This window comes from Myotis nattereri (assembly GCF_964212035.1).
Source record: "Myotis nattereri genome assembly, chromosome: 1".
Taxonomy (NCBI): Eukaryota; Metazoa; Chordata; class Mammalia; order Chiroptera; family Vespertilionidae; genus Myotis; species Myotis nattereri.
The window spans coordinates 95452279-95475164 of NC_138075.1; the positions used below are offsets into that span (position 1 = coordinate 95452279).

At 38.9% G+C, this 22886-nt stretch overlaps 1 protein-coding gene across 1 annotated transcript in view; it reads left to right on the forward strand.

Moving 5' to 3' along the window:
- ITGA8 (integrin subunit alpha 8) overlaps positions 1 to 22886 on the forward strand; it is a 206155-nt gene that overhangs the window by 73773 nt on the left and 109496 nt on the right. The window contains exons 12-13 of the mRNA XM_081087480.1: positions 16919 to 17124; positions 19598 to 19789. Of these exons, the coding sequence (XP_080943606.1) occupies positions 16919 to 17124; positions 19598 to 19789 (398 nt within the window). The remainder of the gene's footprint in view (positions 1 to 16918; positions 17125 to 19597; positions 19790 to 22886) is intronic.

Below are 22886 nucleotides of genomic sequence, written 5' to 3' on the forward strand. Positions count from 1 at the left end.
TGGCTACAAACAAGTACCTTTCAATAATAACTTTAAACGTAAATGGACTAAATGCTCCAACCAAAAGACATTGAGTGGCTGAATGGATAAAAAAAACATGACCCATACATTTGCTGTCTACAAGAGACCCACCCCAGAAGAAGGGACTCACACTGACTGAAAGTGAAGGGATGGAGAGTATCTTTCAGGCAAATGAAAATGAAAAAATAGCTGGGGTAGCAATACTTATACCGGACAAAATAGACCTCAAAGTGAAGGCCATAACAAGAGATAAGGAAGGCCACTTCATAATACTAAAGGGATCAATACAACAAGAAGATATAACCCTGATAAACATATATGCAACCAATGCAGGAGCACCCAAATACATAAAAAAACTGGAAGATATCAAAGGAGAGATCGACAACAATACAATCATAGTAGGGGATTTTAATACACCACTGACATCACTGGATAAATCCTCTATACAAAAAATCAGCAAAGAAACAGCAATCCTAAATGACTCACTAGATCAGATGGACTTAATTGACATCTTCAGAACACTTCACCCCAAAGCCACAAAATATACGTTCTTCTCAAGGGGTTATGGGACAGATTCAAAAATAGACCACATATTGGGCCACAGGCAAAGTCTCTCCAAATTCTAGAAGATTGAAATCAAACCAAGCATCTTCTCAGACCACGATGGCATAATATTAGAAATAAACTACAATAAAAACAACCCAAAATACTCAAACACTTGGAAGCTGAATAGCATGTTATTAAATATTGATTGGGTTACAAATGAGATCAAAGAAGAAATTAAAAACATCCTGGAAACTAATGACAATGAAAACACAACAATCCAAAACCAATGAAAGCGATCCTGAGAGGGAAGTTTATAGCTCTATAGGCCTATCTCAAAAAAACAAGAAAAAATGAAGTAAATCATCTAACTCTACAACTCAAAGAATTAGAAAGAGAGCAACAAGAAAAGCCCAGAGTGAGCAGAAGGAAGGAGATAATAAAGATTAGAGCAGAAATAAATGACATAGAGACCAAAAAAACAATACATAAAATCAATGAAACCAAGAGCTGGTTCTTTGAAAGGATAAACAAGATTGATGAACCTCTAGCCCAGCTCACCAAGAAGCAAAGAGAGAGGACCTAAATAAACAAAATCAGAAATGATAGAGATGAAATAACAACAGACCCCACAGAAATACAAATGATTGTTAAACAATACTATGGACAACTCTACACCAACAAATTAGACAACCTGGAAAAGGGACATAGTCCTAGAAAAATACAACATTCCAAAACTCAATCAGGAAGAATCTAAAAATCTCAATAGGCCAATAACTATGGAGGAAATTGAAGCAGTCATCAAAAAGCTTCCAGCAAACAAAAGCCCAGGACCAGATGGCTTCACAGGGGAGTTTTACCAAACATTCAAGGAAGAACTAAAACCTATCCTCCTCAGACTACTACAAAAAATCCAAGAGGAAGGAACACTTCCAAGCTCATTCCATGAAGCCAGCATCACCCTCATACCAAAACCAGATAAAGACAACACAATGAAAGAGAATTACAGGCCCATATCCCTCATGAACATAGATGCCAAAATCCTCAATAAAATCTTAGCAAATCGGAACCAGCAGTATATCAGAAAGATCATACACTATGACCAAGTAGGATTTATCCCAGAGATGCAAGGATGGTACAATATCCGCAAATCAATAAACATGATACATCACATAAACAAATTGAAAGAAAAAAACCACATAGTTGGGGGAGGATGAGGACACATTTGTAATACCTTAACTAATAATAATAATAAAAAAGAAAAAAACCACATGGTCATATCAATTGATGCAGAAAAAGCATTTGACAAAATCCAACACCCATTTGTGATAAAAACTCTTAGCAAGGTGGGAATAGAAGGATCGTACCTCAACATAATAAAAGCCATATATGACAAACCCACAGCCAACATCATACTCAATGGACAAAAATGAACACCATTTCCCCTAAGATCAGGAACAAGACAGGGATGCCCACTCTCACCACTCCTGTTCGATATAGTACTGGAAGTATTAGCCATTGCAATTAGACATGAAGAAGAAATTAAAGGCATCCAAATTGGAAAAGAAGAAGTAAAACTGTCCTTATTTGCAGATGACATGGTATTATACATAAAAAACCCTAAAGACTCCATCAAAAAACTATTAGACTTAATAAATGAATTTGGAAATGTAGCAGGATACAAAATTAAGGCCAGGAAATCTATGGCATTTCTATACACCAATAGTGAACTTACAGAAAGAGAGACTAAAAAAACAATCCCATTTACCATTGCACCAAAAAAAGTAAGCTACCTAGGAATAAACTTAACTAAAGAGGTAAAAGACCTCTACTCAGAAAACTACAGGACGTTGCAAAAAGAGATAGAGGAAGACATAAACAGATGGAAGAACATACCATGTTCTTGGATTGGTAGAATCAACATCTTTAAAATGTCCATACTACCCAAAGTAATCTATAAATTCAACGCACTTCCCATTAAAATATCAACGGCATACTTCAGAGATCTAGAATGAACTCTCCAAAAATTCATCTGGAATAAAAAAAGACCCCGAATAGCTGCAGCAATCCTGAGAAAGAACAAAGTAGGTGGGATCTCAATACCAGATAACAAGCTGTATTACAAAGCCACTGTTCTCAAAACTGCCTGGTATTGGCACAATAACAGACATATAGATCAATGGAATAGAATAGAGAGCCCAGAAATCGGCCCAAACCAATACGCTCAATTAATGTTTGACAAAGGAGGCAAGAACATACAATGGAGCCAAAATAGTCTCTTCAATAAATGGTGTTGGGAAAATTGGACGGATACATGCAAGAAAATGAAAGTAGACAACCAACTTACAACATACACAAAAATAAACTCAAAATGGATAAAGGACTTAAATGTACGATGGGAAACCATAAAAATACTAGAAGAAGCCAAATGCAACAAAATCTCAGACATATGCCGAAGCAATTTCTTCACTGACTCAGCTCCTAGGGCATTGGAAACTAAAGAGAAAATAAACAAATGGGACTACATCAAAGTAAAAAGCTTCTGCACAGCAAAAGAAACCATCAACAAAACAATGAGAAAACCCACTGTGCTGGAAAACATATTTGCCAATGTTATATCTCATAAGGGCCTAATCTCCAAAATTTATACAGAACTCATAGAACTTAACAAAAGGAAGATAACCAATCCAATCAAAAAATGGGCAAAGGACCTAAATAGACACCTTTCAAAAGAAGACATTCAGAAAGCCAAGAGACATATGAAAACATGCTCAAAGTCACTAACCATCTGAGAGATGCAAATCAAAGCCTGGGTGAGGTGATGATGGCTGTTTGCAGCTTGTCACACACCCTTCAGGGTGGGGATCCCCATTGGGGTGCCTGGCCAGTCTGGCTGAGGGGCTGAGGGCTGATTTCAGGCTGGTGGGTGACTGAAGCTCCCAAACGCTCCTTTTTTTTTTTTTAATTCTTGGCCAGCTTTAGCTCTGGCTCCAGCTCTTAGGCTTCCAATGCTGAATGCAGGTTTCTGGCCTTTGTTTACCTTCTGTATTTGAAACAATGTTGCAATCCTGCTGGCTGAAGCCCGGAGGACTAAAGCAGGTTTCTGGGGTTTTGTTTAGCTTCTATATTTTTAACATAGTTGCTTAGAGTTGCAGCTCAGAGGCCGGCAGCGGCAGGCGGGGAACGTTGGGGTCCTCCATCACTGAAGCAAGCAAGCCTCATGTTCGCTTCCAGCTGCCTGGCTGCCAGCCGCCATCTTGGCTGGCAGTTAATTTGCATATCGCCCTGATTAGCCAATGGGAAAGGTAGCGGTCGTATGCTAATTACCATGTTTCTCTTTTATTAGATAGAATGAACAAAAATAGATACAGAGGCAGAGCTGCCTCGAACAGACTGTAAAACTACAGCAGGAAAGCCAGGGAGGGTTGAGGGGTTCGGTGGGGGGGGGGGGGTAAGAGATCAACCGAAGGACTTGTATGCATGCATATAAGCATAACCAATGGACGTAAGACACTGCGGGGTAGGGGAGGCCGGGGGAATGTTAAGGGTGGGGGAAAAAAAGGAGACATGTGTAATACTCTTGGTAATACTTTAAGCAATAAAACAATTAAAAAATCTTTAAACTTGAATTGGATATATTAAATATATATATATTTGAGTCCTAACCAGTTTGGCTCAGTGGATAGAGCATCGGCCTGCAGACTGAAAGGTCCCAGTTTCAATTCTGGTCAAGGACATGTGCCTTGGTTTTGGGCACATCCCTGGTAGGAGGTGTGCAGGAGGCAGCTGATCAATGTTTCTCTCTCATCGATGTTTCTAACTCTCTATCCCTCTCCCTTCCTTTCTGTAAAAAATCAATAAAATATATTAAAATTTTTGATTGCCTGCTTGATCCCCAGTAGGAGGCATGCAGGATGCATCGGATCAATGTTTTGCTTTCATATTGATGTTTCTCTCCCTCCCCTTCTCTTCCTCCTTCTCTAATATATATATATATATATATATATATATATATATATAGAAAATATTTTTTAAAAAAAGATTTCACAAATAAATTTTGAAGTAACTTAATAACTCACATAGCATACTGCAGTGATTTTCAATGATTTTTTTTGCCTTGTGGCCCATAGAAGGAAATGCATTTGACACTGAAACCCATTATACACATGTACAACTGAAACAAAAGCTTCATGGAACAATATTTACCCTTATTATGTATAATTCATTCACTCCAATACTTTCTATTATATTTCTTTCATTTAAAAAATTGCTTGTCAAGACCCATTAAATTGATTTCACAATCCACTAATGAACTGCAAATTGAGATTTAACAACACCAGCCTAAACAGTAATATATGCTGTGACTCTTAAGTGGTATTGCTAATAGAAAAAATATTGCCACTAAGTACAAAATACTCCAGAAGGCACATTGTACCAATTGAATCCAAGACAGTTATTGTCTCTCAACCTTATGAGAACACAATTATAAATTAAGAACAAATGTCCTCCTCTTTTTTGGGGCATTAGAACATTTTAGAAGACTTACCCTTAAATATCTAGGAAAATGTATTCCCAAGAAAATAAATCAGTGCTGTTATAGTATTCCAAGAATCCAAAGATTCCTTGGATTTGTTGGTCTTTCACAATGATAAGTCAAATAATTTCTCATTTCTAGAACTCAGTGTTGGCAGTGATAAATAGAGTGAGCCAATTGTGTCAGTCCTATGTCATGTTCATACCCTCAGGGACCAATTATTATTTTTTCTTTCTTTACAGAATGAGAAAATGGCCCCACTCAGCCTCTATAATAGGGAACTGATGACTTTTGATGTCTTTGAACTATAAGACAGCAACACACACAGTTAGGTGTTTAACAAATTCTTCTTCATACCAGCAGTGAAAACCAAACAAACAACAACAAAAACAAAGAAAGAGAGGCAGCCAGGTTCCTGCAAGGGAATGCCAGAGGCTAGAATGGCCCAATTTCTGCTCTCCTCTCTGCCTGGAGCAAAACAGGATTCTAAGCAATGGCAATTTTTTTTTGAAGTAAATGTATCTGGACCATTAAAAAAAGTTTTATCTAAGTATAGCAATCCAACTTATGTTTTGGAATCTGACACCAAAATAATAGCCATTCCATAAGCCTGTCTTGAAGCCTCCCCCAATTCCCTTCCTTCTTACAGGTCTGTGAAGTCATTGTTCAAGGTGCTTTTCCATCCATGTGTTATTTCCCCTGCTGTAGATAGATAATGAAAGCCTATTCTAGATGTCCCTGAAGCCCCAGACCCCAAAGCTATGTTTCACTTCTTTCTGGCTCCTCCAAGATAGGAGATGAAAAGGAGAATGCATTTTGCATTTTATAAATTGATTTGAGAGAGAAAGGGAGAGAGATAAAGAGACATCAATAGAGGTTGCCTCTTTATGTACCCCAAACTTGGATCAACCCCAAACCTGGGTATGTTCCCTGACTGTGAATCGAACCCACCACCTACTGGTGTACAGGATGATGTTTCAACTATCTGAGCCACACAGGTCAGGGCACATTTTGCATTTTTAACAGAAACCCTTTCTATGTGTATTGTTATAATGTAAAATACTTTGTATTCCCATCAATGGCTAGCCCAATGCCTTCATAATACCTATCATGTATTAAAAACTATTTTATAATCAGTGTGTATGTGCACACATTGGAGAGAGAGAGACAGACAGGCAAACAGAGAGAGATCTTAAGTGATGTATCTAATAAAGTACCCTATTCCTATCTTATCTACATTTTAGATATAATGCGACTTGTAGAGGTAATGTGACTTTTTCAGTATGACACAGCTAGTTACTAAAACCAGATTTTAAATCTAGATCTGTATGATGTCAAAACTCATGCTATTCTCAGAAATAAAAATTGTGGCAGAGTAAGTGGAAGCTATGCTGGCATTCTCCCAGGACCAAACTGGAAATACAACTAAAATATAGAAAAAACAACTTGAAAAATCAACTGAAGACTAGCTAGAGAGAACCCTGATAATCAAGGACCGAAAGTGGAGACCACATAGAGACTGGCAGGAAGTGCAGAGCACAGACAGCAGCTGAAGTTCTGGAGGGATATCCCAGAGGTGGGGGTTCCCACTGAGAACTCTGGGGTCTAAACCCCAAGCTGGGTGGGCAGGTGGGGGGGACCAGGCCTGTAGGGGAGGGCAGTTAGGGGTGACCAGGCCTAAGGGGAGGGCAGTTAGGGGTGACCAGGCTGCAGGGGAGCACAGTTCAGGGTTACCGGGCCTGCAGGGGAGGCATTTGGTGACATATCACTAATATAGAACACATTGGAAGGAATACACAGCTGATTCGGGAATGTTGAGGATTAGGTCAGTGAATTAAAAGACAGGATAGGGGGGAAAAATAACTCAATCGGAGAACCAAAAAGTAAAAAACAAAAAACCAAAAAAACAATTAAAAAACAGGAGGACGGCTTAAGGGAGCTATGGGACAAAACGAAACATAACAATATTCACATAATAGGTTTGCCATAAGGGGAAGAAAGTGAGCAAGGGATAGAGAATGTATTTGAAGAAATAATGGCAGAAAACTTCCCTAATCTGGTGAAGGAAAAAGGCACACAAGTCCACGAGACACAGAGAAGAACCCAAACTGGCCCATACCCAAACACATAATTATTAAAATGCCAAAAAGTAAAGACAAAGAGAGAATCTTAAAGGCAGCAAGAGAAAACTGTTACCAACAAAGGGGCTCCCATAAGACTGTCAGCTGGTATCTCATCAGACACTCTACATTCCAGAAGGAAATGGCATGAAGTACTCAAGGTAATGGATAGCAAGGGTTTGAAATCAAGACTACTCTACCCATCAGGGCTATCATTCAAAATAGTTGCTGAAATAAAGAGCTTCCCAGACCAAAAAAAAACCAAAACAAAAAAACAAAAAAAAAACGCTAAAGGAGTTTATCACCACCAAACCAGCTTAGTAAGAAATGCTAAAGGGAATCCTATATAATAAGGAGGTAATATGCAAATTGACCATCACTCCAACACACAAGATGGCTGCCCCCATGTGGACACAAGATGGCTGGCAGGGGAGGGCAGTTGTAAGGGACCAGGCCTGCAAGGGAGGGCAGTTGGGGGTGACTGGGCTGGCAGAGGAGGGCAGTTAGGGGCAACCAGGCCTGTAGGGGAGGGCAGTTGGGAGTGACCAGGCCTTCAGGGGAGGGCTGGTGGGGGGGACCAGGCCTGTAGGGGAGGGCAGTTAGGGGTGACCAGGCCTAAGGGGAGGGCAGTTAGGGGTGACCAGGCTGCAGGGGAGTGCAGTTCGGGGTGACCGGGCCTGCAGGGGAGGCAGTTGGGAGGGGGACCAGTCCTGCAGGGGAGGGCAGTTAGGAGTGGCCAGGCCTACAGAGTAGGACAGTTAGGGGTGACCAGGCCTGTAGGGGAGGGCAGTTAGGGGCAACCAGGCTGTCAAGGGAGGGAAGTTAGAGGTGACTGGGCCAGCAGGGGAGGGCAGTTATGGGAAATTGGGCCGGCAGGGGAGCCGTTAGGCGTCAATCATGCTGGCAGGGGAGTGGTTATGGGGTGATTAGGCTGTCAGGGAGAAGCAGTTGGAGGCAATCATGCAGGCAGTCAGGCAAGCGGTTGGGAGCCAGCAGTCCTGGATTGTGAGAGGGATGTTCGACTGCCAGTTTAGGCCCGATCACACCAGGATTGGGCCTAAATGGGCAGTCAGACATTTCTCCAGGGGTCCCAGATTGGAGATGGTGCTGACTGAGCTGAGGGACACACACACGCACACACACAAACACACCATGCACGAATTTAGTGCACCAGGCCTCTAGTGCTGTAATTAAAAGAAATAGAAATAGAAACCTAGGCATACAAAATTAAAATATTAAGTAACTATCAATAATCACCTTAAATGTAAATGGATTAAATGCTTAAATCAAAAGACATCAGGTATTTGAATGGATTTAAAAAAATGACCCAATTATATGCTGTTTACAAGAGAACCACCTCAGAACAAAACTCATACAGGATGAGAGGGAAGAGATGGAAAAAAATTTCCATGCAAATGGAAGCAACAACAAAAAAGCTGGGGTAGCAATACTCATATCTGACCAAATAGACTTCAAAATGAAGGTCATCACAAGAGACAAGAAAAATCACTATATAATACTAAAGGGATTGATCCAACAAGAGGATATAACCCTGGTAAACTTATATGCATCCAGTATAGGAGCACCTAAATATATAAAAAAATTTCTAGAGGGCTTTAAAGCAGATATGATACAGTCATATGATATGATACAGTCATAGTTGGGGATATAAACACGCCACTGACTTCACTGGATAGATCTTCCAGACAAAAAATTAACAAGGAAACAGTTACTCTCAAAGACATACTGGATCAGATGGATTTAATTGACATTTCTAGAACATTTCACCCCAAATCTATAGAATATACATTCTTTTCAAGTGTACATGAGATATTCTCAAAGATAGACCACATGTTAGGACACAAAACAAGTCTCTACAAGTTCAAGAAGATTGAAATAATAACAAACATATCCTCAGACCACAGTGGAATGAAATTAGATATCAACTACAGTAAAAACACTCAAAAACATTCAAACACATGGAGGCTAAATAGCATGTTTTTAAACAATGAATGGGTTACCATGAGATCAAGAAAGCAACAAAAAAACTTTCTGGAAACAAATGGAAATGAACACACAACTCAAAATCTGTGGGACACATCAAAAGCAGTCCTGAGAGGGAAGTTCATAGCATTACAAACATACCTCAAAAAACAAGAAAAATTATTAAACTTAAAGAATTAGAAAGAGAACAACAAGAAGAGCCCAGAGTAAGTAGAAGGAAATAATAAAGATTTTAATTTTTAATGACATAAAAATTTAAAAAACTACAAAAGATCAATAAAACAAAGAGCTGGTTTTTTGAAAAGATAAACAAGATTGATGAACCTTTAGCCAGACTCATCAATAAACAAAGAGGAGCCAAATAAATAAAATCAGAAATGAAAGTGGAGCAGTAACAACTGACACTATAGAAATACAAAGGATTATAAGAAAATACTATGAACCACTAATTATATTCCAACACCCTGGACTTTGTGGATGAAATGGATAAATTCCTAGAAAAATGCAATCTACCAAAACTGAGTCAGAAAGAATCAGAAAACCTGAATAAGCCAATAACAAATGATGAAATTGAAGCAGTAATAATAATAAAAAAAACTCCCAGAAAACAAGAGCTCTGGTCTGGATGGCTTCACAGGGAGTTTTATCAAACATTCAAAGGAGAACTAACACCTATACTCCTCAAACTGTTCCAAAATATCTAAGAAGAAGGAACACTTCTAATCTCTTTCTCTGAGGCCAACATTATCCTAATTTCAAAACCAGATAAAGACACTACAAAGAAAGAGAACTACAGTCTAATATCCCTGATGAACATAGATGCTAAAATCCTCAACAAAATTTTAGCAAGTCAGATCCAGCAATATATTAAAAAGATCATACACTATGACCAAGTGGGATTTATTCCAGGGATGCAAGGCCAATACAATATTCCCAAATCAATAAATGGGATACACCACATAGACAGATTGAAAGACAAAAATCACATGATCATATTAATAGATGCAGAAAAAGCATTCAACAAAATTCAACACCATTTTTGATAAAAACTCTCAGCAAAGTGGGAATAGAGGAATCATTTCTCAACATAATAAAGGCCAAATACGACAAACATCCTACAGCCAGCATCATATTCAATGAGCAAAACTAAAACCATTTCCCCTAACAACACAAACAAGACTGAGATGTCCACTTTCACCACTCTTATTTAACATAGTACTGGAAGTCCTAACTACAGCAATCAGATAAGAAGAAGAAATAAAAGACATCCAAATTAGAAAGGAGAAAGTAAAACTGTCATTATTCAGAGATGACATGACATTGAACATACAGAACCCTAAAGACTTCACCAAAAAACTTCTAGATTTAAGAAATGAATTTGGCAAGGTAGCAGGATACAAAATTAACACCCAGAAATCAATGGCATTTTTATACACCAATAATGAAATCTCAGAAAGAGAAACTAAACAAATAACCCCATTTACTATTGCATCAAAAATATTAAGATACTTAGGAATAAGCTTAACCAAGGAGGTAAAAGACTTGTACTTGGAAAACTACAGGATGTTGAAAAAAGAGACAGAGGAAGATATGCACAGGTGGAAGAATATACCATGTTCATGGATTGGTAGAATTAACATCATTAAAATTTCCATAGCACCAAAAGCAATATATAGATTCAATGAAATCCCTATTAAAACACCAACAGCATACTTCACAGATCTAGAACAAATACTCGAAAAATATATATGGAACCAAAAAAGACCCTGAATATCTGCAACAATCTTGAGAAAGAAGAACACAGTTGGAGGGATCACAATACCGGATATCAAGTTATACTACAAAATCACTGTAATCAAAACAGCCTGGTACTGGCATATAGGACAATTGAACAAAACAGATTTTCCAGAGATCGACCCATGCCATTATACTAAATATTTGACAAAGGAGGCAAGAATATACAATAGAGTCAAGACAGTCTCTCCAATAAATGATGTTGGGAAAATTGGATGGATACATGCAAAACTAGACCACCAACTTACACCATACACAAGAATAAACTCAAAATGTATAAAAGACTTAAATATAATTCGTGAAACCGTAAAAATTCTAGAAGAAACCACAGGCAGCAAAATCTCAGACATCTCTCATAGCAATATGTTTATGGATACATCTCTTGGGGCAAAGGAAACTAAAGAGAAAATAAACAAATGGGACTACATCAAAATAAAAACTTTTGCACAGCAAAAGAAACCATCAACACAATGAAAAGGGAGCCACTATTTGGGAGAACATATTTGGTAATGATACATCTAATAAAGGATTAATATCCAAAATACATAAGGAACTCACATAACTTAACAAAAAGAAGAGAAACAGTCCAATTAAAAAATGGGCAAATGACATAAAGAGACACTAATCCAAAGAGAACATACTAGTATAGATGGCCAAGAAACATGAAAAATTGCTCAAAGTCACTGATCATCAGAGAGATGCAAATTAAAACAACAGTGAGGTATCACCTCACACCTGCCAGAATAGCTACCATCAGCAAATCAACAAATGACAGCGCTGGTGAGGATGTGGAGAAAAGGGAACCCTCATATACTGCTGGTGGGAATGCAGACTTGTGAAGCCATTATAAAAAACGGTATGGGATTTCCTCAAAAAATTAAATATGGACTGCCATTTGACCCAGGGATCCCATCTCTAGGAATGTATCCTAAGAAACCCAAAACACCAGTCAGAAAGAATGTATGTACCCCTATATTCATAGCAGCACAATTTACAATATCTAAGAAATGGAAACAGCCGAAACCGGTTTGGCTCAGTGGATAGAGCGTCGGCCTGCGGACTGAAAGGTCCCAGGTTCGATTCCGGTCAAGGGCATGTACCTTGGTTGCGGGCACATCCCTAGTAGGAGATGTGCAGGAGGCAGCTGATCGATGTTTCTCTCTCATCGATGTTTCTAACTCTCTATCTCGCTCCCTTCCTCTCTGTAAAAAATCAATAAAATATATTTTAAAAAAAAGAAAGAAAGAAATGGAAACAGCCCAAGCGCCCATCAATAGATGAGTGGGTAAAAAAGTTGTGGTACATTTATACCATGGAATACAGCAGTACAAAAGAAGGATCTCTTACCCTTTGAGATAGCATGGGGGACCTGGAGAGCGAAATAAGTGTTTGAGTGAAATAAGCCAGTCAGAAAAAGACAAGTATCATGTGATCTCACTCATATGTGGAATCTAGTGAACAAAATAAACTGATGAACAAAAAAGATCCAGAGACATAGAAGCATAGAACAGACTGTGGAATCTCAGAGGGAAGATGGAGGAGGGTGGTGAGTGATCAACCAAAGAACTTATATGCATATATGTATAACCCATGGACACAGACAGTAGGGTGGTAAAGGCCTGGGGTGGAGGGTCTGGGCTGCCTAGAAGGGGTCAATGGGGAAAAAAGAGGAATATGTAACATTTTCAACAATAAAGATTTAATTTAAAAAACTCATGCTATTCTCAAGTTATCTATGCTCAACTTTAGCAATTATCATTTTTGTTCAATTAATAAACTATTTTTTAGAGCACATTTGGGTTTACAGAAAAATTGAGCAGGAAATACTGCTAATTCACATTTACTACCTCTCCCCTCCACACTCACTTTTCCTATTAACATCATGCATTGCTATTGTACATTTATTATAAATGTTGGACCAATATTGATATACTATTAACTGAAGTCATATTGTACATTAGGGTTCACTTTGTGTTGTACAATCTATGGGTTTTACCAAATGCCTAATATCATATATCCACATATAGTATCATATAGAATAGTTTCATTATCCTAGACATGTCCTGTGCTTCACCTATTCATCCTTCTGCTCACCCATCCCTGCCAACTACTGATCTTTTTACTGTCTCTATAGTTTTGCCTTTTCCAAAATGTCATAGAATTGGAATCACACAGTAGTAGCCTTTACAGACTGACTTCTTTCACTTAGCAATACACATTTAAAGTTCCTGCACATTGTTTTGTGGTTTGATAGCTCATTTTCTTTTATTTCTAAAGATTATTCCATTGTATTATGTACCAGTGTCTGCTTATCCAGTCAACTATTGAAAGATATCTTGACTGCTTCCAATTTTGGGCAAATGTAGGTTTTTGTGTGGACATCAATTTTCAATTTCTTTAGGTAACTATATAAGAACATGATTGTGGGATCACATGGTAAACCTATGTTTAGCTTGGTAAGAAACTTTCAGAATGTCTTCCAAAGTGACTGTACCATTTTGCATTTCAACCAGCAATGAATGTGAGTTCCCATTGCTCCACATCCTCACCAGCATTTGCTGTTTTCAGCACCGCAATTTATTTATCCATTGACCTATTGAAAAATCCTTTGGGTGCTTCCAAGTTTTCACAATTATGAATAAAACTACTAACATCCATGCACAGGTTTCTGTGTAGGCATAAGTTTTCAACTCATTTTGGTAAATGTTAAAAAGTGTGTTTGCTGGATCATGTGGTATGAGTGTTTTATTTTGTCAGAAACTGCCAAATGGTCTTCCAAAGTGGCTGGCTGTACCATTTTGTATTCCCACCAGTAATGAGAGTTTCTGTTACTCCACAGCCATGTCAGCATTTGGTGTTTTCAGTGTTTGGGATTTTGGCCAGTCTAATAGGTGTGTAGTGGTATTATTGTTTTAATTTCCAGTTCTCTAGTGATATGTGATATTGAGCATCTTTTCAAATGCTTATTTGCCATCTGTATATTGTCTTTGATGAGGTGTCTATTCAGATCTTTTGCCCAACTTTTCATAGGTTGCTTTCTTATTGCTTATCCTATCTAATAAAAGACAAAAAGGGATGCCGAAACCGGTTTGGCTCAGTGGATAGAGCGTCGGCCTGCGGACTGAAAGGTCCTAGGTTCGATTCCAGTCAAGGACATGTACCTGGGTTGTGGGCACATCCCCAGTAGGAGATGTGCAGGAAGCGGCTGATCGATGTTTCTCTCTCATCGATGTTTCTAACTCTCTATCTCTCTCCCTTCCTCTCTGTAAAAAATCAATAAAATATATTTAAAAAAAAAAGACAAAAAGGGTACGCCTCCCATTGGCTGATCAGCATGATATGCAAATTAACCGCCAACAAAGATGGCGGTTAATTTGCATATACAGCTGGGAGCAAAGACTGAAGACAACATGAAAGCGAAGCACTACAGAAGGGAGCTAAGTAGAGGCAGCTGGGAGGCGGGAGGCTGAACCCAGCCAGAGAGGCTAGGGGAGGGAGGGAAAACCCAGCCGCAGCGGCTAGGAGGCAGGAGTGAAGCCTGCCTCAGCGGGTTTCGCTCCCTTCTCTGCTTTGCTCCAGCAGCAGGAAGCCCTATTCTTGCAGGCATCCTTCTGCAATGGGCCTCTAGCATTATCTATAATAATAAAAGGGTAATGTGCTAATTAGACCAGACGTCCTTCCTGCTGAAGCTGGGGCCAGAGGGAAGCCAGCCCCAGTCCCAGGCGCCTGCGGTGGGCAGAGGAGGGAAGCAGCCTGGATCTCAGGTGCCGGAGGGAAGCGGTGCCAGCAGCCCAGGTCCCGGGTGCTGGAGGGAAGCTGGTGCCAGCAGCCGGGGGAAGGAAGGCCTACTCTTGCACGAATTTTCATGCATCAGGCCTCTAGTATTAATATAATATTGATTTTATATTAAATAATATATAGGCATCCTTCTAGCATGGAACTTTCTTGGACCACTCAGTGTTTCCTAACTTCACTTAGGGACACTTGCCTTGGCTCACGGCACCATCACCTGGAAAGCCTGCCTGTAGATCTACCTGTCAGAATTCCACCCAGGTTCAATGCTATCTCCCATCTGGAACCCCCAGCATTTAGTTTAAATCACTTATATTTTTTCTTTTTTAAAAATATTTGTATTGATTTCAGAGATGAAGGAAGAGGGAGAGTTAGAAATATCAATAATGAGAGAGAATCATTGATTGGCTGCCTCCTGTATGCCCCATACTGGGGATTGAGCCCACAACCCAGGTATGTGTCCTGACCAGTAATCAAACCAGTGACCTCTTGGGGCATGGATCGATGTTCAACCACTGAGCAACACTAGCTGGACACTCATACTTTTCTTACTATGCCTTGTTTATAGTTATATGAGTAGCAGTTTGACCTCACTTGTAAGTTAATTAGGAACAGGGTTGATCTAACAGTCATTGTATTCGTTAAATCACTTATCACAGTATCTTAAACACAGTCAGTACACAGGCTGTCTGTTGAATCATACTGAGAAACAGACGGTGGAAGAACACCGCACAGAAGGCAAGAAGTTGGAGAGAGGGGTGAGTCAGAGTGATGTTGATAGTCTTGCAGATTGCTATAAAAGAGGTGTCTTGCTCTCAGTAACTATTCCCACCTCAACCCTGCCTTTTAGATCAATGCTAATATTTTAGTTGTTAGTTTACTTGACAAACTTCTACACATCATCTAATCTACATAGACATAAAAGTCAAATGCAGATTTGTATTTCTGTCTGAAGTCATTTACACATTATTGCACTTCCTAGGACGGGGTGTCTGCAGACAAATTTCAGTGGAGGTCATTAGTACAGATCAAATTACAAATTTTGGTTGATGTGACTTTTCTTTAAAATTTTTAAATAAAAATAATACATGTTTATGGTTTTAAAACCCTAAATAGCTTAGAAGACTCTGTTTATTTTTGTTGTTCATCCTCACCTGAGAACATTTTTTTCATTGATTTTTAGAGAAAGTGCAAGGGATGGGGAGAGACACAGAGAGAGAAACATTGATGTGAGAGAGACATATCTATTGGTTGCCTTCCGGCACGCACCCAGACTAGGGCCAGGGATCCAGCGTGAAACTGAGGTATGTGCCGTTGATGGGAATTGAACCCGAAACTCTCCAGTCTGTGGGCTGATCTCTATCCACTGAGCCAAACTGGTTAAGGCAAAAGGCTCTGTTTTATTCTTTCGTTTGCTATCTGACTCTGTGAAGGAAATACCTTTAACCATTTTTGTTTTTTATTCTTGGTGGTTATGTCTTTATCTCTAAATAATTTGATTAGGTGTCTGTTTCTTGAGTTTTTTTCACCCTTGAGAATTATCTATTAGTTTCTTGTTATATCTTCACTTAAAAAAATAATTGTAAATTCTCTTTTGGGATGAAATTTTATCTTTCTAGCCAGTATTATCACCCTCTCTGGTCTGTGTTTTATTTAAATGAAGGTAACAATAGGAAATAGGAGGAGAAACTTCTTTTTAAGCCTTATTACTGTCAAGAAAACTTCAAAATTTAAGTGTATCGGCATATAAATTCTGGAAACCTGTACTCCACTTTTAGATAAACCTAATTAGGTCCTTCTGATATGTTTTACTTGTATATCTATAGTTTCTGGAAATGCACTCAAAGTGGAAAAGGTGAAATATCTGTGGTTTTCTTAAAGCAACCACTTTTAACATCATTAAAGAGTTCGGTGGGATCATTTAATAACCTTATTTTCTTGCAGCATTCTACTGCATAGACATAACAAGTCAATGAAAGGCAATGATTGTAAAATGTCCCTTGCTAAAGGAAAAATACCAATGGAAATGTACTAATCCAGTTGATTTAAAATATACCAAAAAGAACCTCATCTCTGCCAGAGTGCTAACCTCTCTCTTTGTCCCCTACAGGATGGATGACATACTGATTGGGGCCCCTCTCTTTATGGAACGTGAATTTGAGAGTAACCCCAGGGAAGTGGGTCAGGTTTACCTATATATGCAAGTGAGCGCTCTCACCTTTGAAGACCCTCAGGTGCTCGCAGGCACGGAGGTTTTCGGGAGGTTTGGCAGTGCGGTGGCCCACTTAGGAGACCTGAATCAAGATGGATACCATGGTAATTTACACCAATGTGTGGAAATTGTTGATGTGTCATAATTCAATGTTCCTGTGGCATGGACATTTTGAAGTATTGACTGTGGTGTGTATGATGCAGTTGATGTTTAATACGCAATCAAAAATCTCAAGGCAACTTAAAATTTATATGTTTTGATTAATATAGGTGTTACATGGAAACTTTCTCATGTTGATTTTGTATGTCATATAACAGGTCTAAATAAAGGCAGCGATAATTTTTAAAGAGATTAGCCAAGGAACATATATGCATAATCTATAGACACAGATGAGAGTGAGGTGTTGGCCTGAGGGAAAAGGGGTGACTGCTGGGTGGAGGTGGGCAAAAGGGGGAAATTGGGGACATATGTGATAGTGTCAACAATAAAAATAAAGGTAAAAAATTGATTTTTGGATTTAGTGACTCGAAGAGAACTAGAGAATCTTTGATATGTACCGAGTCAAAACAAATAAGTATATGTCCGTATGTTAGTAAGTATATGGCCTTCTGATTAACCTAGATGGCTTATGTATAGGTGATGCTGAATTAAATTTTTTTTTTATTAAAAACTTTCCATGTTTACATTATTGCAGGTGTTTGGTCTGTAAGTTCAGCTGAAAGGCAGCTTCAATGTTTGTAATAAAGTAGGGTTAAATTATTAGCTTAGGATTGTGGTTAAGTTAGGAATCCATAAATGTCTTGTAAGTACCCTGTCCTCAGAAAAACATGCATGCTCACACAAAATCTTGCATACTTTTCAGGCCTTTAAGTTAAGAACCAACATATAGTGGGTTTCTTGATTGAAGTTTGTGGAATGAATAGGAATTTTCTCTAACAAAATAGCCTCAGCTATTGCATCTCAGTATTCCTTAGTACTTTTCGCAGGTATTGGTATTAAGTATCTGGTACAGTAAACCATCGATTTTTCGGACTTCAATTTAACAGACCTCAGATTTAATGGACAAATTTCTGGTCCATATATTATATGTGAAAATTAACATCCTATTAATTTTAAAATGCCTCTAAGATTTGCTTATAATTAAGTCAACAGGTACTTTTGTTATTAATTCACTGTTATTTTTAACAAATTTTATCAAAGAGGCCACATGCTGAAAAAACACTATAGTAATTTCATGATATAAATAAATATTACATATTTACAGCTATAGTCTACAGACTTAAATCCAAGTGTCACTGCTCGTAAAGAGTGTTCAGTGAATGATTAGCATGTGATTACACCACAGCAAGAGTGGTGATTGGTTCTGTTGTCACATGACTTTCTGCAGCAGTTTGAAAGTGTGCTGGCAGATGTTTGGAGTTGTGCTAAGCCACACCCAAGCTGTGTGCATTTGTTTACTCATGGTGACTGGTGCATACAAGCATTTACTAGACCCATTCAGTAGAAATTTAAAATTACTGTAATACATATAGAAAACTTTTCTGTGAAATTAAACTTTTCATACATACTTAATTTTAATTACATAAACGTGTCTATGTAAGTAAAAACAGGTAAAGTAACTAGTTTGTCAATTTTTTAACATACACGTTAGGAAAATCTTTATTATATAACTAGAGGCCCGGTGCATGGATTCATGCACATTGAAAGGAAATTAATTAGAAGGTGACTGGCAGGGCAAGACTGGGTGAGATGGCCTGGACACACCCTGGAGCCAACCTCCAGTAGTCCCTCTTCAGCTGGCTGCACCTGGGGCAGCACTGGGCCTCGAAGGGCATCTGCAGAGTGAGCGGGGTCCCTCTGGCAGGTGGGGTCCCTCAGCCTGGCCTGTGGGGATGGGGCTGAAACTGGCAGTCTGACATCCCCCAAGGGGTCCCAGAGTGTGAGAGGGCACTCTGCAAAGTTGCTGTCGCTCTGCAGCTCCTTTGTTGAGCGTCTGCCCCCTGGTGGTCATTGTGCATTGGCCGGTCGCTTAGGCTTTTATATACAGTGGGGCCTTGACTTACGAGTGTCCCGACTAACGAGTTTTTCGAGATATGAGCCGTCTCTCGGCCAATTTTTTGCTTTGAGTTGCGAGCTAAAATTCGGGTTACGAGCCAGCTTCAGATACCCCACTGCTAGTTGGTGCAGTGAACATCACAGTGAACACCACAACATCAGCCCAGCATCACGTGTCTCACTCGTTCACTTTTTGATTTGACATACGAGTAATTTGAGTTATGAGCTCTGTCACGGAACAAATTAAACTCGTAAGACAAGGCCCCACTGTATATAGATGGACTTTTGGGTTTAATTAACACCCCCTTGCTCAAATTAGTCCGTTATATCGAGGTTTTATTGTATTGTACCTTTTAGGTTGAATGGAGAAAAGACAACAAATAATTTACTCTTGCTTCGCTACAACAAATTTCATGGGAAACAATAAGCCCGTTAGACTGTATGGCACTGCTCTTTGATTGCACTTAATTCTATTTCAAAACATTCTTCTTTATTTAAAAATATGCTCATGTGTCTCTCTAGATGTTGCCATCGGTGCACCCTTTGCAGGCCAGGATCAAAGAGGCAAAGTGTTCATTTACAACGGGAACAAACATGGCTTGAACACCAAGGCTTCCCAAATTTTGAAAGGAGTGTGGGCATCACAAGCTGTCCCTTCTGGCTTTGGCTACACTTTAAGAGGAGACTCAGACATAGACAAGAATGATTACCCAGGTAAGGTTTTCTTTCTTTTCCCTCCGTAGAGTTCACCTCCTAGAAAGAGCCCATTCTCTGGGAAAGGCCTCCTGTGTAAGCAGCTCTCTCAGACAGCGGAGGCCAAGCTTAACCACTGCACAGGTTCTTGGTGTAGGATTCCAGAGTGACTTTCATGAGAATTTGAAGGCAGACAAAACAAACACTCCCTTTCCTGTCAAGAAAAGCAAGATGGCTTTTAAAAAACTGCATTGGACATAAAACTTGCCGACATTGCAACAGCAGTTTTTCTTTGAAACCCCTCAGTAATGTGGTCTCCATTGACAAAGACAGATACCTTTCTAGAGCAATTTATTTTAATCCCATTTTTCCTTTCTGATCTCATATTAATTAACTTATGAACCTCAATGTTTCTGTCATAAAGCTCACGTTTTTAGAGCATAAGTATTTTCCAGCTATATTTTGGGCTTTCCAAAGATAGATTGAATATTTTAAAGTGAAGCAAAATTAACTGGTTTGCAATACAAACAATAAACTATCTTTTTTTCAATTAGAATTGACATACATTATTATATTATTAACCAGCTTTGATTACCTATTTTATACTGAGGACTCATAGAAATCCATAAAGCAGAGAGCTATCATTCATGTTTTGGGCATGCCATATGAAATTATAGATTGGTCTTAAGAATTGTTTCAGTAATCAGGATTTTTAGCAGAGAACATTAGACTTCTTGGTTTTATGGTTCAGTTTTCGCTTTTATGTTGGTTATGTTAAGATGGTCTCAGTAAATACTTATAAGTCATTAATAGTTAACTGACAGCTTCAACTATTTATTAAAGCCTCGTCTCTTTCCACTGCCCCTCCCCTAATTGAGTATTTTCCATATGTAGTAGAGCTTTTCCTGATTTGGGGCAGCGTTTCAATCACTGACTCGGCTTTCTCTTCCCCTCTGGGATCAGGCAAAAAGGATCCTGCAACATGTTCTTATAAACTCGCCAGAAATATTTCATGGCACTAGCATAGACATTATAGTGGGCTCAACATGGATTAGTATTACCTTTTATACAAACTTGTATATGAATGCATCCTTCCTACAGCAATTTTAAGAGCATCTTGTTAGATTTATTGTTGTAGGTCATACTATACTAGTCTAATCAATGATGGTTTTTGTTATTTGGGGGGAGGGTCTGACATGTAATATGTTCTATTTTAAATGATCCAAAATTTAGATCCTCTATGTAATTTCTTCCCAAAATATGTCATAGTGATTAATGAAATTCAACTCCTGGGTTGCAATTTTAGACAAACAGTGATTTTAGAAAGTTATTGCTATTCACTAAGCAGTGCCTTACACCAGGTAAAGGAAATAAAAGCAGTGTCCATTAAAGAGCCAGTCCACAGACCTCCTTTGAAGTCTTCTTAAAAAAGTTCCGGGGAGGAGAGAAATAGGAAACAACTTTTCTCTGAAGGAATATTTCCTGCAGTGAAGGGGGGAGAGAAAGGAGTAGCACAGGGAACAGAGAAGCTATTTATTAATTATGTCCTTTTCATCCCATTTTAACAATTATAAAAACGTCATTTGGGGCCATTTGCTAGATAACACCTTTATCTACTGAGGCTGATTCAATTTATAGTGACTGATGATGTAAATGCTGTGTATTGCCCTCTGTCAAGTAAATGGTCTTCACTAAGGCAGGGCCAAAGGCCACTAAGTTGAATTTTTATCCCTCAAGATAGTCTTGAGGTGTTCAGAGTTCCTCTTAATTAGTAGACTGGTTCTGGTCCCGATTCTGCCTCCTAAAGGGGAATATAGGTGTCTTATGATTTATGATCCCATACCATTTTCCCTGCTACTCATCTTCTCACAAACAGAATGTCACTCAAGAAAGCCTTTTTATGTTGACACCAAGTCCCTGGGGCCCTATCAAGAGGAAAACTGGCTAATAGGCAGGCAACTAGATTCTGTTAACTAGCAGAGCAGATTTGAATTTTGCAGGCATAACTCAGGAATCAGACATGTCACTTCCCTCATTTTTGTATCAATGAATTCTATTTAGCTCTCAAGCCTCCATTTCCACAAAGGCGGAAAACCTTAATCTTGCAGTCACGTCTAGATTCGGACTTAATCTCATTTAGCAAGGGAAGGGACGTCAGACTGCCTGGATCCGGCTCCCCAGTCCTCACTGATGAGCTGTGGCAGTGGACAAGTTATTTGATTTCTTGGAGCTTCTATTTTCTTTTCTGGTTTTATGGGGCAAGTAATACCTACTTCACTGGATTGTGTGCTTGCACTTTCTAGGTATAGAAGGTTTTTTTTTTATAAAATGTTGTGAAATGGAAAGGATATATGCACCCCTATGTTCATAGCAGCACAATTCACCATAGCTAAGATTTGGAAACAGCCTAAGTGCCCATCAGCAGATGAGTGGATTAGAAAACTGTGGTACATCTACACAATGGAATACTATGCTGCGGTAAAAAAAAAAAAAAAAAAGGAACTCTTGCCATTTGCAACAGCATGGATGGAACTGGAGAGCATTATGCTAAGTGAAATAAGCCAGTCAGAGAAAGATAAATACCACATGATCTCACTCATTTGTGGATTATAGAGAACAACATAGACTGATGAAAAGGGACAGACCCAAAGACTGAGAAACAGCGATCAGGCTATCAATCCCCAGAAGGAAAGTAGGGGAGGGCGGGGGTAAGGGGAAGAGATCAACTGAAGGACTTGTATACATGTATATAAGCCAAACCAATGGACATGGACAACAGGGGGATGGGAGCATGAGTTTGTGTGTGGGGGGGAGGTTGGGGGTTAATGGGGGGGGGGATGTGGACACATTTGTAATACCTTAACTAATAATAAAATAAATAAAATAAAAAAAATGTTGTGAAATTGCTTACAATAGAAAAGAGTATCAATCTGATGAACATGAACAGAATCAAAGCTGCTTAACTTTACAGGTATGTTAGGCTGCCTAAGATTTTGAAAACATGCATTCTAGGATGCTGGAGATGGATGACATAGATTTAAAACTTGACTCCACTGTTTTCTAGCTGTGTACAAGTGAGACAATTTTTTAACCTCTCTGAAATTCAATTTCTTAGTCT